Below are 17,592 nucleotides of genomic sequence, written 5' to 3' on the forward strand. Positions count from 1 at the left end.
TTTACTAATATAATAAAATTCGTAACGAGACCTTGTTTTAAGAAAATAATATTAATTTTGTTATTTTTCTTATCATATTAACTGCCAAATGTACGTAGTTTCAATAACTTTTTCGTAAATCTCGTTTCTAGGCGGAAATACAGTGATGGGGACAGCCTGGGGACTGTATTTTTAGAGCTTCTATCACGTCTAGAAAAAAAATTAAAATAGTTATGGTTCTAAAAACAATGGAGTCGTAAAGTTTCGAGACTAAAGTTTCATTAGGAGTGATTTTTTTTAAAATAATTAAATTACTTTTTGAAAAAAAACGGTCGGGACAGCCGATTACAAGATTACAGAGAATCGCCCATATATATATATATATATGTTGTATGTGTATATATGTATATATATATATATGTGTGTGTATTATTATCGTTTATGAACCGATTTTGATAATTCTTTTTTTTTTGGAAAGGAGATATCCCTAGTTTGGTACCATGATAAGGAAACCAGGATCTGAGGATGGTATCCCAGAGAAATCGAGGAAAACTCTCGAAAATCCGCATAACTTTTTACTGGGTGTACCGATTTTAATGATTTTTAATTTAGTCGAAAGCCAATGTTTATCATGTGGTCACATTTAAATTTCATCGAGATCTGATAACAACTTTCGGAGTAATCTTTGATAATGCGTATTTACTTGACTATTTTTTCGTCTACCTACGTTGTATTACTTGTCGATGTAATTGAAGTCGGTTTTTTTTCGTTTGCCAGCAAACAATATTATGTTCTTAATATCTAAGTAATATTTTAAGTCATTCATTCGCATTATTTTAGAGAAATCTTGTCAAAAATATAGATTATTATTATGTTTAACTTTAATTGATCATTTCAGCCTATTGCAGTCCACAACTGGACGTAGGCCTCCACAAGTTTGCGGCCAAAAATGGCTTGAACTCATTTGTGTTGCCCATAGTCACCACGCTGGGCAGGCAGGTTGGTGACCGCAGAGCTGGCTTTGTCGCGCCAAAGACGCTGCTGCCCGTCTTTGGCCCGTGTATTTCAAAGCCAGCAGTTGGATGGTTATCCCGCCATCGGTCGGCTTTATAAGTTCCAAGGTGGTAGTGGAACTGTGTCATTTCTTAGTCGCCTCTTACGACACCCACGGGAAGAGAGGGGGTGGCTATATTCTTTAATGCCGTAGCCACACAGTTTTAATTGATATCATTGTAAAAATGATATGAAGAAATTTGCGTTTTATTTTTGTATATTAAACAAAAAAGTTTATATGCTTAGCGGAACAATGCAGTATAAAATTATTAACATTTGATATCCGATGTTAGTGACGCACTAGATCGATGACTGGTAGCTTTGGTCCGTGTTTGGACCGTCAGTTTTCATTGTGATCGTTGATCCAACTCGGGCTGTAGGTGTGACCTCATCAGCATGACATCCTTTATTGCCTTAAACGCTTACTTTAATACTTAACAACATCTTAAATTATTCTATAATTTTCTTTGTCTTTCGCTCTCAAGGAAATCCATAATGCAAATATTTGTTCTTTTCCACCATTTCGGTTTTACTTCAATAAATATCGAGAAATGTGTTTTAACTCAACGTTTACTTTGTATAAATATATTTAGACAACAGAGATACGTTAGATAAATAGGGTATGTCGTACGCCGAGATGAATCCGAATGAATTGAAGGCTGAATAAGATTGTATTCAATGAAATGCGTTGTAAGTTTAAACAGTTTCGAGTTCATTCAATTTATTTTTGCTCATTTAGGCTAATAGTCTTGCACTAGAATTTTAACCGTATGCTCTTTATTGTGCGTTTGATATGTTAGTGTAAGCTTGATCATAGATTTAGGAAATAATCTATAATATAAAAATGAGTCGCTGAATGTGTTGCTAAGCGCAAAACTCGAGAACGGTTGGACCGATTTCGCTAATTCTTTTTTTTAAATATTCCTTGAAGTACGAGGATTGTTCTTACGGAGAGAAAATTCTAAAAAAAAAAAAATTTAAATCAAAAGATTTGTGATAATACTTAAAAGTCACTGTTAGGCGATACGAAGTTCGCCGGGTCAGCTAGTCTATAGTATAAAAATGAGTCGCTGAATGTGTTGCTAAGCGCAAAACTCGAGAACGGTTGGACCGATTTCGCTAATTCTTTTTTTAAAATATTCCTTGAAGTACGAGGATGGTTCTTACGGAGAGAAAAATTCTAAAAAAAAAATTAATAAAATTAAAGAATCGACTGTTAGGCGATACGAAGTTCGTCGGGTCAGCTAGTAATTAATAATAACGAAATTCGTTGCATGTGTACTTGAAGTTCAGGGTAAATATAGATGATTGTATGTGATGTATTTTTTTCAGCGTAAGGTCTGGAAAGAAAATATTAATAAAATACTCGTAGTACTTGTGTACGATGTTATTTAATATACAAAACATTTTTAAAGAGATTTATATCATTCTTATCCTAAATACTCGTTCCGTCACTGACACGCATACATTACTTGATATGTCAAAAATTACTCACGGAAAAGGTGTCGAATGTTTTATTATTTCAATCTTAAAAGCCATTATTTTTTTTGGTAGCTTAAGGTTAATGTTGTCCTGCAATTTGTTGAATGTCGCAAATGAAAAATTCTTTTGCACGTAATGTCACTTGAATCTCGTTCACCTATAAACGAGGTGCCCTTAGTTTCGCGTGTATGAAAAGTAAGTCGTTCATTTTGGAAACTTCAGTCTTGGACTGGATTTGGTATTGATTTTCCTGAACGTTGCTGGTTGCGTGCCAGACGTTTTAGGACAAACGGGCTGCCGTAGTGTTTTATAGCTATTGGATAACCGAGATTTCGCGTACTTGGCACGATATTTTATTGAGGATATGATATACTAGACTAGGGTTACTTTCTTTGGTTATCTATATAAATAAAAATGAATGTTGCAAAGCGCATAACTCGAGAATGGCTAGACCAATTCGGTTTATCTATTTTTTTGTATTTTCTTTAAGGCCCACGTAAGGTGTTAATAGTAAAATAAAAAAAAATCTATATAAATAAATATCTATTACCTTGACAGAACGAAGTCTGTCTGGCAGCTAGTATTTAGTATAAATTAAAATGATCACTGGGTGTTAAAGAATATTTTAACAGTTTTTTTTAAATTTATTTCCAGTAAATGTCAAATAAATTAGGCATGTAATCAGCTAAGGTTTTCACTATTGGTAGAAACGACCTGACGATGTTCTTAAGATATCTCAAAAAGGCTTGCTAAAACAATCTTGTCAGCAATTATTCTTGTGTATATGAAGTTAAATGATATATTTTGCATTTTCAGAGTGATTCGGTGAGCTATTTCTTCGGGGAGTTAGAGCGTATAGCGCGGCCGGACTACGTGCCCTCCCACCAGGACATCTTACACTGCCGGAAAGCCACGAAGGGCATCACGGAGTGTACCATCAACATAAACAACGTGCCATTTGTATTCGTGGACGTCGGGGGTCAGAGGACACAACGGCAGAAATGGACGCAGTGCTTCGATTCCGTCACGTCAATACTGTTTTTAGTATCGTCGTCGGAATTCGACCAGGTTCTGTCCGAAGACAGGTAAATTTGTTTTTAATTTGATTAACTATATACCATGCAACATATTTCTTTTAAAGATATCTCCCTATCGAAGTTTTTCAACCAAACCACCACCATTGGTTGTAAATTTATTTCTGATTTTTTCTCTTTCGTCATGTGTTTATTGTTTCAAGGTATTTTATTCACTGTACAAACAAATGATAAGTTGTTACAGAAATTCTAGGCAAATACTGGTTATTTAATGTTTTCCTGCACCGTCTTTATGCATGTTAGGTAAACACGAGTATTTAAAACAAATATTTGATTGTCTAGATCTTTGAATCTAGAATCTGTAGTTCCTAGTCACCATTTTGTTGTTCCGTTTACTTAACTATTTTGATCACAACTATTTTTTAAGATTCAAGATCAGTGCTTAAGCTAAATTAATCACCAATATTTTTTGTATTGGGTCAACAAAAAGGTCTTCGCTTCAAATTGCTCTAGTTTGCTTAAATCACGGTTTCATGATTAGATTTATAATTTTAACTATTTAAAATAATGTTATGTATCATAATTATTTGTATTCACAATCAAAGCGATTATGAATTGCAAATCTACATCCGCGCTGTGCAACTGGTCGTGCTAGTACTGTAGCCAATTGTACTGCAGTGTCGGACATACTAATTAACCATCTGTCTTTAATCACGTCTGTTTATCTCTTAAGATACGACGTTTAAATTTCTTATTCATAGAATTCATATGCGGTAACAATAAAATTAACATTTTTATAAGGTGTTACTATTCTGCTATACAGTTCATCGTTTGATCTGCCTTGTAAGTGAATTGCAATGTCCTAACTGTTTAGGGCTCTATTTGTTACACCACAAATAGATTATTTAAGTAGCTTAAAAATGGTTACAAATTGTGTAGCATAATGCTAGGCGAAATTATAGTCTCGATGAATAGTCGTACCAGCGATTGAATGCTGACACAATTCGTTTGGAAATTTGTGTCTAAATTCTATCATCGGTAAGGAGAGATAGATAAACAACAGGAACCGACCGTAAAAATTTATGAATGTGAAGTAACTAAAATAAATATAATTATCGTATTAATTTCGTTTCGACTGTTATTCTAACGGTTGCCATTAATATTTTTATTGGCGCGTAAATATATTTTCAGTGATGGCGTCGTAAATAGAATATAAAAAGTCCCGTCATCAAAGTGATACCATGGGCCTGTTCGAGACCGAATGCTTAAGTTACGTTATATTTTAAATATAGGCAGGTATGTGGAGTGAGATTAAGGCTTGACGTATGCTTAGTATAGCTGAATAGGTTTGTGGCATTGATATTTCGTTGTGTGTTTACGATATTTACTTGGGTGTTAGCGGCTTTTATTTGAAGTTAAATTTTTTTACGCACGCTTGACTTGGTGAGTAAGGTGGTGAATGCGTGATGAGGGCGTTACAAAAAGTGTGATCGGGCGAGGTGAACGGAAGTTTAGAGGGAGATATAAGTTAGTAAATATAGAAAGAGAGAGAGAGAGAGAGAGAGAGAGAGAGAGAGAGAGAGAGAGAGAGAGAGAGAGAGAGAGAGAGAGAGAGTGTTACGTTTCATAAGTTTTACTTCAGTCGTGTGGTCTAAAGCACATTCGGTTTTTTTAAAAACGATTCGATACGATAATTACTTTTCGATTAAATATTAACAAAAAATGAAATATTCATTTTTTGGATGTTAATAATCCTTTGACTTTAAAAAGTTAAATTATATATTTAACACAAAATTTACTTTATAAACAAGTCTGTTTAATTTCACTATACAACGTGACAGCTAATGACAAATGACAATTGTCAAATTAAAACGCCAAAAAAAAAGTTAAATTATTCTAAAGTGACGTACGTATTTATCTCTACCGCACCGATTGATCTCCTTGGTGATTTCTTCATATTCAATGCAAATAATAAACGAATGAATGAATGTAAGGATGTATCATTGAATGAATGAATGAATGAACGAATGAACGAATGAATGAATGAATGAATGATGAATGAATGAATGAATTAATGATTGATTGATTTAAAGATTATAAACCAATGAATAAATTAGTAACTGTTTTAAGGATTTATAGTTTACTTGAACGATTTTGCGACTGTTCGATTTAAGCTGTGATCAAGGTAGTTATCACCTGTCTCAGTATACGTTTAGCCTTGTGAGCAAGTTGTTTCGATTACGAAAGCCTCGCGGTGTCACAGATTTATCTGTGACTAATCGGGAAATATTCAAATGTGGACCGGGTGGTATGATTTACGAATGGATTAAGTAGTTTGATCGAGCTTTATTGTAATCGTATCGATTTGTATTTTAAATTGTATTCGATTTAAACGAACTTGTTGTCTCATTATTTAGTTTTTTTTTTTGTTAAGTAGTCGTATGAATCGATGTTTTGAAATAATATTTTGAAGTTTTCTTCCTAAAGAATGGTAATGAAGTTCTATTACTAAGACTTAAGTCTTTCCGTCTGTCAGTCAGTTTTCAGTTGTATTTTAAGAACCATAGTACTAATGAAAATTTTCAAAGACTGCTACACTTTTTTATTTTTGTTAATATTAGGATTTTTTTCGATTGGATGACTCTATGTAATGGTTTATTTTATATGGATGTATGGAAGGCTTTTAATGCAGGTATGATTCGCACCAGTATTTTTATTGCACTAAGTGTTGCTGGGTGGTTACGGTAGTAAGAATATAGCCGACCGATGGCGGGATAACCATCCAACTGCTGGCTTTGAAATACACGGGCAAAGACGAGCAGCAGCGTCTTCGGCGCGAAAAAGCCAGCTTTGCGGTCACCAACCCGCCTGCCCTGTGTGGTTACTATGGGCAAAACACACGAGGTCACGCTGTTTTTGGCGCGAAATCTTTTGGAGACCTCTATGTCCAGCAGTGTATTAGGCTGAAGTTATGACGATGCTGATGAAGTCTACCAAATTTATATTTCTAATGACATCAACGTGTTTTTATCACGACAACTACTCCCCTTGCATTGCACTGGTTCTACAATAAATACATACACATTTGTACTAAGAACTATAATTAAGGTCAAAAGTGACAAAAAACTGCATACCATTTATTTTATATTAGGATACGTAAAACCATCTCAATAAATATAAATCATTTGTCGTTTTTCTAAAAGATTAAGAACGTCTCGAGATATTTAGCATTTCTTTTGATCTTGTTTTCCTAATGTGTGATTTCTAATGTTATTGGCTTTTAGTCAAGAGTCCAAATTTATAATGATGTTTTTATGTACTACCAGCTGTAACATGCGCGCGTAGCTACGCTTTTTTTCGGTCGTACCAACTCAGAAACCTTTGTGGGCTCATGGACAGCACTGCGGAAGATCACGACATTATCAAATGCAAAGTTTACGATTCTATAAAGGACATACAGACAAATATAAATTTTTATATAGGTATATAGATAGTGGCAAACAAGTGTACACGGTCCATTTGGTGGCAAAGGTGACCGTAGCCTATAGGCGTTTGTAATATCAGAAGTATTCGATCGAACCTCGACATAAATTTCCGTAAAATGTAAATGTAACGTTTGGGACATACAGAGAGTATTTATATAGTAATAACTTCTACTGCTACTTACTGTCATAAAGGAAATGCTACACAAATTTTTAATATTTGCTAAATTATCGAAATGCAGTATGATGATTAAAAGTTGAAAAATTTGGTTATCAATCTTCCTAGTAAATCAAATAGCTCAATTAATCCTAATTGTAGTAAAAGGGTCAAGACTTTCATCGTTGGAATTCTCCGTGCTATCGGTGACGCAGTCGATTCCTGTGTATATTCAGTATGTATATTCAGCACCTGCCTCACTGCTACGGAAGGTAGTGACGGGCTATTAACTATTTGAAAAAAATTACAGTAAAAAAAAATACAGTATGTTGATCGAGTTACATTCAAACGATATACGATATGCGTCAACAATAATAAAGTATTTGATAGAATATACATAAAAAAGTTAAATATAGATTTTTCTAAAATTTTCTACAATTGCCATTAGTGGCTATGAAAATTATGTAGGTTTTTTTAATAATTTTTGTGCCCCAATTTAAAAAAAAATTGCAAAAGCCTGTACGAATCAAAAATAAAGCTATAGTTTAATTAATTAATAATTTTTTTTTTGCTATTTTGTAACTTATTTTAAATTATTATATTAGTCATTTTTAATTTGACGAGCCATACAAAGACGTTTCTCGCACTAATCCAAGTTTTGGACATGTCATAAATTACCCAATAAAGGTTTTTGGTAGCCATTTTAGATTTTGTCTTCAAATTTGTTCATACTTGTCCGATTGATCTCATAAATTCCCAATAGAGAAGCTAAATAGTGTCGAATTTACGAAATAGGGTATAACAGAAAATGTCTTTCTTCCTGATTTAGAGCGAATTGTGAAACCGAACCGTGAACCGTGAAAGTACATCAACTTTACAGACGACCATAGCCATATAACACTGCTTTTAAGCAGTGTTGTATTCATTGATAAGTGAGATAGCCAAAGCTTCTGAGTATGACCTGTGTACCGGGATAGTAGGTTTTAGGAAACCAGAAACCCTGAACGAAATAGTCTAATCTGAGGCGTTAGTGCATCGTACTATTTAAGTTTAAGGCGAACCTAACACTTGCTAAATGTTTTAAAACACTCACATCGACATAATTTAATTTAATTTAATTTACTCTTTATTGTACACAAAAAAAAAGTTTACAATTTACAAAACGATTTACAAAAAGAAATGTACAACAGGCGGTCTTATCGCTAAACAGCGATCTCTTCCAGACAACCAGCTTGGAGGAGATAATGTGAAAAAAGCGGAAAGGGTGTACAGAATTAAAATTAAGAGAACAGGAAGAAAACCAAATACATGCATATATATACATACATATACATATTAAAAATATGTTAACTATACAAAAAAAATTAAAGAACACATTACATAATAATATGTACACACACTACGCATATAAATACATGTCAACATAAGCATATATATACACACATACATACATAATATTATACATAACTAAGTATTATTAAGCAACAGTCGTAGAATAAAAAAGAATATATAAATATATACAAATATCAGTGACTAATGACGAACTGGACGACAGTAATTTCAAAGTCATAAGTAGTGTTTTTTAACCAACTTTTTAAAAGAATCCAGTGATGTTGCACGTCTAATGTCTAATGGTAAAGCATTCCATAGTCGTGCAGCCTCAATGCTAAAAGACTTGCTGTAGAAGGCAGTAGAGTGATTACAGATCTTCAAAGTTAGATTTTCACTAGAACGAAGTGATCTATTGTGTGAGTCACAGAGAAATTCAAAGCGTTCTTTCAAATAAGAAGGAAGGAAGGGATTAAATAATACAGAATATAGGAGAGATAATATATGAGTATTCCTGCGCAAACGTATAGGAAGCCATTTGAGCTTCGCACGGAACTCAGAGACGCGGTCATACTTGCGAAGACCAAATATGAACCGAATACAGAGGTTTTGGAGTCGCTCAAGTTTATTTAGTTGATCCTCCCTTAGGTCTAGATAGCAAGTGTCAGCGTAGTCAAGGATAGGATGAAGAAGAGATTGGACAAGAGCAATTTTAGTAGGAGTAGGAAGAAAATTACGCAACCTTCTTAATGAACCGACAGACGCAAACATTTTTTTGCTAACTTCGCAAATCTGTGGATCCCACGACAAAAATTTGTCAAACATTTTACCCAGGTTTTTTACTTTTTCACTGAAAGGAATTACCACACCGGCAAAAGTTATTTGTGTCAAATTCGGCCAATCAATTCGTGAAATAAGCTGTTGGCTTCCGATAATTATAGCCTGCGATTTTGATGGGTTAACCTTCAGACCAAAGTCTTTGCTCCAGCTATTGATACGTTCGAGTTCCTGATTTAAAGCGTTAATCGTATTAGGTAGGTCTGTTAAGCTTGTGTGCAAGTAAATTTGGAGATCGTCAGCATACAGGTGGTAGGGAGAAAAAATATATTGAGTAATAGTATTAATGAAGATTGAAAACAGGAGTGGAGACATCACGCCACCTTGCGGTACACCGGCATTGATCTTAGCCCAGTCAGAAAAAGTGTCGTTAAGTCGCACACGTTGCCGGCGCCCATGCAAGTAAGAGTGAAACCAGTCAATCGCTATAGGAGATATGTTAAGAGAATTCAATATGGCAAGCAAAACGTCGAAGTCTACACTATTGAAAGCATTACTAAAATCAAGCAATGTCAAAACAGTGAGCTTTCGGTTATCTTTTGCCATGCGAATATCATCAGTGATTTTAACTAATGCAGTAGTCGTACTGTGGCCTGCGCGGAATCCTGATTGAAATGGGTTTAAAAGGTTGTATCTGCAGAGGAAAAGGTTAAATTGATTATAAGTAAGACGCTCGAGAACTTTAGAAAGGAACGGTAGGATAGAAATAGGGCGAAGATCGGAGAAAGAGGTAGAATTGGGTTTTTTAGGCAATGGGATGATTATAGCATCTTTCCAATAAGATGGAAATGTACCGCTACTAATGGAAAAATTGAAAATATTTGTAATTATAGGAACTAAATAATCTATAATAGGAATTACCATTTGACGACTAATGCAATCAGAACCAACACTGTTAGATGATACCGCTAAAATATTCTTCTTAACATCACTATTCGTGAATTGACTAAATTGAAAAAAGGGAGTATCACGAGTTGGAAAAGCTGAAATTTGGGAAATTGTATTTAATTTAGTTATGTTATCAAATGTAACAGAAGACGAGAAATGCTGATTAAGTGAATTTAAATTTATGTTTTGGGAATTAATATCTCGTTGCTGCTTGCCAACTCCCAGTGATTTGAGGAAATTCCAAACTCGGGCTGAGTCATCTTCCTCTATGACAGACTTAAAGATGTAGCGTCGATGTTCATCCCTACACAGCCTGTTACAGCGATTCCGAGCTCTCCTGTACTTCTCACGATTTGTTTCGTTGGGATCGACTCTGTATTTAGCTTTGGCTATATTCCTTATCTTTTGTAGGCGCTTAACTTCGTCAGTCAACCATGGGGCCGGTAGATGTTTTAATCGCACTGGTCGAATAGGGGCATGCTTGTCAAAAAGTTGTGTTATAAGGGAATTAAAATAATTTAACTTCTCATCAATTGAAGAAGCATTTAGCACTCCGGACCAGTCAATCTTTGATACATCCTCGGCTAGACTATCAAAGTCAATTCCACTAAAATTGCGCCTCATAAGAATATTTCGTTTAGCTTTAGGAGGTCTTCGTTTATAAGATAAGAAGAGAAGGTCATGATAGGAAAAGGCAGTAGCTACACATTGACCAAATTTTTCGACATGAGTAGTAGAAGAGACAAGAATTAAATCAAGAAGAGAAGGTGAGCAGTTAGGAAATGCGTGAGTCGCAGATAATGGCAATATATTCAAATTAGCTGCCTGAACTATAGATGTAAAGCGTGAAGTTCGAGAGTCATTTTTAAGAAGGCAAGTATTAAAGTCACCCATAATAATTGTGTGTGGAAACAAAGGAGAAAACTTTTCAAGAAGATCTTCAAAAGACATAAAATAGTCAATGGTGAGGCTAGGATTATAATAAACACCAAGGAGGAGCTTAGTGTTGAAGAATAGGACTTCGATAAAAAGGTATTCTGCTCCATGACTATTATGTTGTTGCGAAAAGTCTATAACAGTAAAAGGAATATGAGATCGTAAGTAAATGGCAACACCTCCGCCAGGTCGTCCCAAACGGTCATTTCGAATCAAGTGAAAACCTGGTAAGCAGAATGATGACGAAGGGAGACATGGTTTCAACCAGGATTCTGAGACTAAAACAGCATGTAAGTTCTTATTTTGAAAGGAGGCCAACATGTCAGGAAAATGAGCGGGTATACTCTGGGCATTGATGTGAACCAGGTTAAAATGCCTTGACGCGTCACAAAAATGTGCATCTAAGTCATCACTGAGTGAAGGTAGACTGAGAAAACTGTCATCGCTATCTGTTTCATTAGAAGACGAAATAGAATAAAAGGTGTCAGATGGATCGTCCTTGTTATGAATCATAGTCATCTAAAGATATTATAAAATAAATAAAATATATATATAATAAGATAATAGATATAGTTACGATATATATATATATGAATATATTTATATATATAATATATATATAATAAAAAAAATATTTATAACAACAAAAATACTATGTATTAAAAAAAAATACAAATACTATTAAGCTCAATTCACATACTCTCCAGCTACAAGAAGAGATGTTACGGCATCTAAGGCTTACAATGGAACAGAAGATAAGCAACAGTAAAAAGAAAGAAAAAAAAAGGTAAAAATAAAAGACAAAAATTCAAAACAATAATAGCAGACAAGAGAACATTTGCAAAATGAAATAATTTTAGTTACTTTTTATCTTTTAACAAGAATTAAATAATTATAATTAAACAATTAATAAATACAAATAGGCAAAAAAAGATTTTACTTCTAAGCCTACGAAAACGAATTATGATTAAAATTAATATTATACAAAGTCTTAAAAGCCTTACGTTCACATCAACAATTTGTTACAACATAGTTTATTATTATCTATATGTTACGATAGTCTGTGGTAAAAAATGTTTTGTTATTCGCTTAAACATTGAAACAGGGACAAAAAGAACAACAATAATACATAAAAAAAATATAAAAGTAAAGTTATAAAGTAACTACAACTGGATTTGTTTATTTGTATAAAATGTAAAGTGAATATAAAAAACTATCAACACATTTAAAGCTATATGTAGTATCTAGGGTTGCCAACTTTTTTTGACAAAAAAAAACGTATAAAATGGTTTGGATAGGAAAAAATAAAGTATTTGGAAGAAAAAAAAAGTATTTTTCAAATTTTATGTTTTTATTGCTTTAAAAACGTATTTTTGTGTGCCTTTAGCACATGCTAACAATTTTTTGTTATATTTAAATGTTTCAAACTTGTTTAAAAATCATTATTTAAATTTATATAAATAAAAATTCGTTTCTAATTAAATTTATTGACGCTATATTTCTCTCTTCTCGCTACTTTAGATTCATTACTAAAAAAACCCTTTCAGTAAAAGCTTAAGTAGTGGGAACAGAAAGTAAGTAAGAATTTTTTTTTATATTTGGTAAGCTATCAGGTGCATTTTTAAGTATATATTGCCATTTTTCAACTGTACTTTTCACTGAAATTTTTTTATCATCATTAGTGATTTTTTTTTGTCTTATACATTCGGAATATATATCCTGCATCTTAACATTTAATCCGTCTTGTAATTTAGTTTTTATAATTATCATTTCAAAATTTTCAAATTTAACCGCATTTTTTAAGGACACGTTAGGGAGTATTGAAAGCCAGTTATCTTCGCTAAGGTCAAACAATTTTTCCAACCATTGATTCCTTAACTGCATATAAACAAAGCCAACGGTCAATTTTTCTACAATATCGTTGATAGTGAGTAGTGACATCTGTGACAAATGTCAGATTGTCACCTGTCCTGTCACATTCAAAACACCACATCTGTCATCTAACATTTCGTTCAGTAATTTTAAATCCTTTCCATCATCCGTTTTACCTTATGTGTACCGTTAAATAGTTAAGTACCCATAATGAGTATCTTGTTTCACGCATCACAGTAAAGATTGAAAATAAAGTATTTTCATATACTTTATTTGTATGCAAAAGTATAAAGTATATTTACCAAAAATAAAGTAAAATACTTTATTATAAAGTATGGTTGGCAACCCTAGTAGTATCTAATAAAGTGTGAGCTCTGAAAATACCCAAATTATGAATATGTATTAAATTAAAATTTACTCAAATTAAAAGTGAACAACTACTTTTTAGCTACTCTTTTAGATCTTAGAGGTGGGGCCTTACTGTCCGACGTCTTACTGGTGGCTGCAACACTTTGAACTGGCGATTTTGTATTCGATGACACGATAATGTTGTCGAGATCCGACATTCTTTCGATCTTATGTCGTGATCCATCCGGAGCAATAACATGAATAACTCCATCACGCGTCCAGCATTTGTCAACTCCGAAATGCTGTCTCGCCGCTATAAACATACTGAGCCTTTTTTAACTATCTCTCGCTTTTCGCCCTTCGTCAAATGTAAGACGCAAACTCACGTCTTAATCCAGTGCAGTGTATTAATAATAACACGTAAACACAGGTTTAGAAAAACAACATCCGGGATTCGACCAAGGTCATCTCAGAGCGTTATTTTACCTCGAATTCTTCGCCGTTTAGTCGTGTCGAAATATGTCATAGTTTTTGGTTGCGATGTGCCTTCCATTACGTACGTTTGACTAATTGTTTAGTAAACTTTGTTTTCGGTGACCTTTATGAGAAATTTTGTTTTCTGTGCGTTTTCGTGTTATTCTTCGTTTAAGAAAGTATTTTCTAGTCTGTTTGTAGTAGTACGCTTGGAAAATTTGCTGTTTTTCCTAATTAAAATGTGAATTTTTTGTTCAAGTTTTCCATACAAAATTTACTAAAAAAATAATGTAATCTTGAAAATCGATTTGCTCGATTCTTAAATTCGAATTTTTTTTTTGAACACGACTTGTTTTTAGTAAAAAAAATCCAACAGTAAACGCGAAATGCAACTTTATTTAAAATATTAAGTATGTATGATATAACTGGTGTTAATTTTTTTTTTTTCACGTTACAGGAAAACGAATCGTCTAGAAGAAGCGCTAAACATTTTCGACACGATCGTGAACAACGTCAATTTCAAAGGAATCTCAATAATACTATTCCTAAATAAATCCGATTTGCTAGCGAAGAAGGTCGCCAGCAAGGAGACGGACATACGCTGGTACTACCCCCAGTTTACAGGCGACCCTCATAATTTAAGGGATGTTCAGATGTTCCTGTTAAATATGTTCGCGAATGTTCGGAGGGAACCAAAGACAACCCTTTACCACCATTTCACAACAGCCATAGACACGCACAATATAGAAGTCGTGTTCAATTCAGTCAAGGATACGATATTAAACCGGAATCTCGAATCTCTCATGCTTCAGTGACGGAAGGACACTAATATTTTTTTTTGATTGTGATAAAATTTGGGCAATAATGTACCCCTTACCCCGGCTCTTCTAGCTGTATCTCATTTCCTTTTCTGCGTTAAGCACAAAAATCATTTAAAAGACAAAAATCGTGATTTTTTTTTTATTTATTAGGCCTCGAAACGGCCTACTTTCTCGTAGTTTGTAACGCACACCGAGTACATTCGGTTACACATATATAGTCTATCATATTCTAATGATAAATTTGTATATCAGTTTATTTATGACCGAAAAATGTAGATTTTGCACTTACGAACAATTTTTGATAACTTTTATGTATCCAACGCTTCGTGATTGTGTTCACTTAAAGATTTCTAGTGCTACTTGACGTTTTTTACTAGAATTAGACACTTTTTTTTTTTTTATATATTATATCCCTAGTCTTTGATAACGGAATAGTTTCAGTATTGGAATTAAAAAAATATATAATAAAATTTTCACTAATATCAATGTAACGTTTACTGCCATTAAACGGTTTTCGAGGTCGCGGCTTTAATGGAAGAACTCGAATTGTTTAATTGAATAGGTTAATACCGAGTGGCAATTTGAAATAGGGTTGAAATTTTCTTAAACAAAAGCTTATATCAAAATTCAACAATAATAAAAAAATCACCAATGTGTAATTTTTTTTTTCATTATGAATATACTTCAAAAAATTCGAAAAATCTTTTTTTTATAAAACTTTTTTCTGTGGTAATAATGAATCTTAACGAAGATTAGTTAAAACACGCAAAAAGGAGACCGTTAGTTAACGCAAGGTTCATCATGCGATGTAACGCTTTTAGTAAAGTTCTAACGTGAAACTAAATACACATAGTAGAACAATTTCTTTTAAAATATTCTGACGTCCCGCGAACGTTAAAAGATGATGACGTCTAATTGACCTACGTGACTAAAATACTTGTGCTAAGAAAATTGGAACATTTATTATTTAAAATATATCTATTAATTTATCATCATTATCATCATTACAGCCTATACAGTCCACTGCTGGACATAGGCCTCCACAAGTTTACGCCAAAAATAACGTGAACTCATGTGTTTTGCCCATAGTCACCACGCTGAGCCGGCGGGTTGGTGACCGCAGGGCTGGCTTTGTCGCACCGAATACGCTGCTGCCCGTCTTCGGCCTGTGTATTTCAAAGCCAGCAGTTGGATGGTTATCCCGCCATCGGTCTGCTTCTTAAGTTTCAAGGTGGTTGTGGAACCTTGTTATCCCTTAGTCGCCTCTTACGACACCCACGGGAAGAGAGGGGGTGGCTAAATTCTTTAGTGCCGTAGCTACACAGCATTAATTTATCAACCCTATTTTAAATTGTTATCACTTATAAGCTGAGTCCACAAATATATGTAGTGAGGTGGAAGCACGCATGAAGCAAGTACAATCGTAATAACATAGGCACAATCGACTATCAAGACTTATTCGATTCCCTTTAGGGAGTAAAATGTACATAGGAACTGTGATTATAAACTTTTGTAGGCTGTAAACAGCAACGAAGTGTCACGAGCACGTTAGAGAAAAGTATAATAATAATGGAATATTAATCGTCTCAAAATTGCCGCTCAATATACACGTTAGGGCACGTTTAGATGTTTTTTCGAAAATATATACTAGTTTTTCTATAATTTATACTTTCATTTCGACGACTATATAAAATTCGACTGTCCGATCCGCGATTAATAAATAATTCGATTTTAGAATTCTAAAATGTGACGTACAATTTTTAAGTAATTTATTTAAATTTCAATAATATTCTCTTTTAAAATTTGAGCTATCCTATTTCTAAAGTTCTAAGTTTCAGTGACTAAATGCAGTTTTCCTCTTCTAACTTCTATACAAATTTCTTCACTGTCTTGGTCTTACAAAGATCCGTCCTTGACGCACCTTTTCAAACCTACAACCCTGTCAAAAATATTACGATATTAAGTGGGCACAAATTAAAATACATTTGATTGAATATCGTTCGTATTTTAACTATTATTAGCGCATAATTTTCTATTACAATAAAATTATACTCAATTTAGTTAGTTAAAATGTCGTAAGCTTTAGTTTATTTATTATGAATTATTGTAATTTTAGATATTTTAAGATTGAATCATTTATTTATTCTGTTGTAAATTTCTTTTTGATACTATATGAAAGGTTTTTTGAGGCTTTATAATATGTAAATACTTGTATTGTAGTGTATCTTGAAATGGCTTAGTTGATTATTTTTTCGATGACCATTTGATTTTTCGATTTCCTAAGTGATATGTTTGCATTTAATTTTAATCAATTTGTTAATGTGGTGTTAATATTGAAATTAAATTAAAAATCATTGAAATAAAATAAATTTTCCAATTATATTAATTGTTACGCAAAGGTTTGATTGAATAGAAACAACTAGTAGCCATTTAACAATGAATTGAATTGCTGAATTGAATAATCTTGAGCTATAGAGAAAATTATTTTAATAATAAATTTGTGTTACAGTGAAACCGTAATTTATTGAAAATAAATAATCAATGCATATTTTTCATTTTAACACTATTTAAATTACTTTACGAAAATCTTCAAAATGTTTTGTTTCGGTTTCAAATTTATACTGATCGAAGTTTTTTAAAGTATGTTTCGAATATAAAGGTCAAGATTATATTAGTATTGTAAGCAATTTGTACATTGCGTATGACAAAATAATATTGTACCTACCAAAGAGAAGGAATAATTTATTTACAATTAGCCATAGACTATAAAAATGCAAGTTCTAATGCAATAATGCAATTATACAACAGTATTTATCACGTATCCGGAATAAAGATAAAAATGTGTTTGTTTTGACATATTCATTTATAAAAAAAAAATGCACTGATGTCTGCCTTAATCA

At 33.1% G+C, this 17,592-nt stretch overlaps 1 protein-coding gene across 1 annotated transcript in view; it reads left to right on the forward strand.

Annotated features, from left to right (window-relative positions):
- The window catches only part of LOC123653411 (guanine nucleotide-binding protein subunit alpha homolog), a 36,330-nt gene extending 20,979 nt beyond the window's left edge, over positions 1-15,351 (forward strand). Inside the window, exons 2-3 of the mRNA XM_045589403.1 lie at positions 3,331-3,599; positions 14,329-15,351. Of these exons, the coding sequence (XP_045445359.1) occupies positions 3,331-3,599; positions 14,329-14,686 (627 nt within the window). The 3' untranslated portion in view covers positions 14,687-15,351. The remainder of the gene's footprint in view (positions 1-3,330; positions 3,600-14,328) is intronic.
- The last annotated feature ends 2,241 nt before the right edge of the window (positions 15,352-17,592 follow it).

Source organism: Melitaea cinxia, chromosome 5 (genome assembly GCF_905220565.1).
Source record: "Melitaea cinxia chromosome 5, ilMelCinx1.1, whole genome shotgun sequence".
Classification (NCBI taxonomy): domain Eukaryota; kingdom Metazoa; phylum Arthropoda; class Insecta; order Lepidoptera; family Nymphalidae; genus Melitaea; species Melitaea cinxia.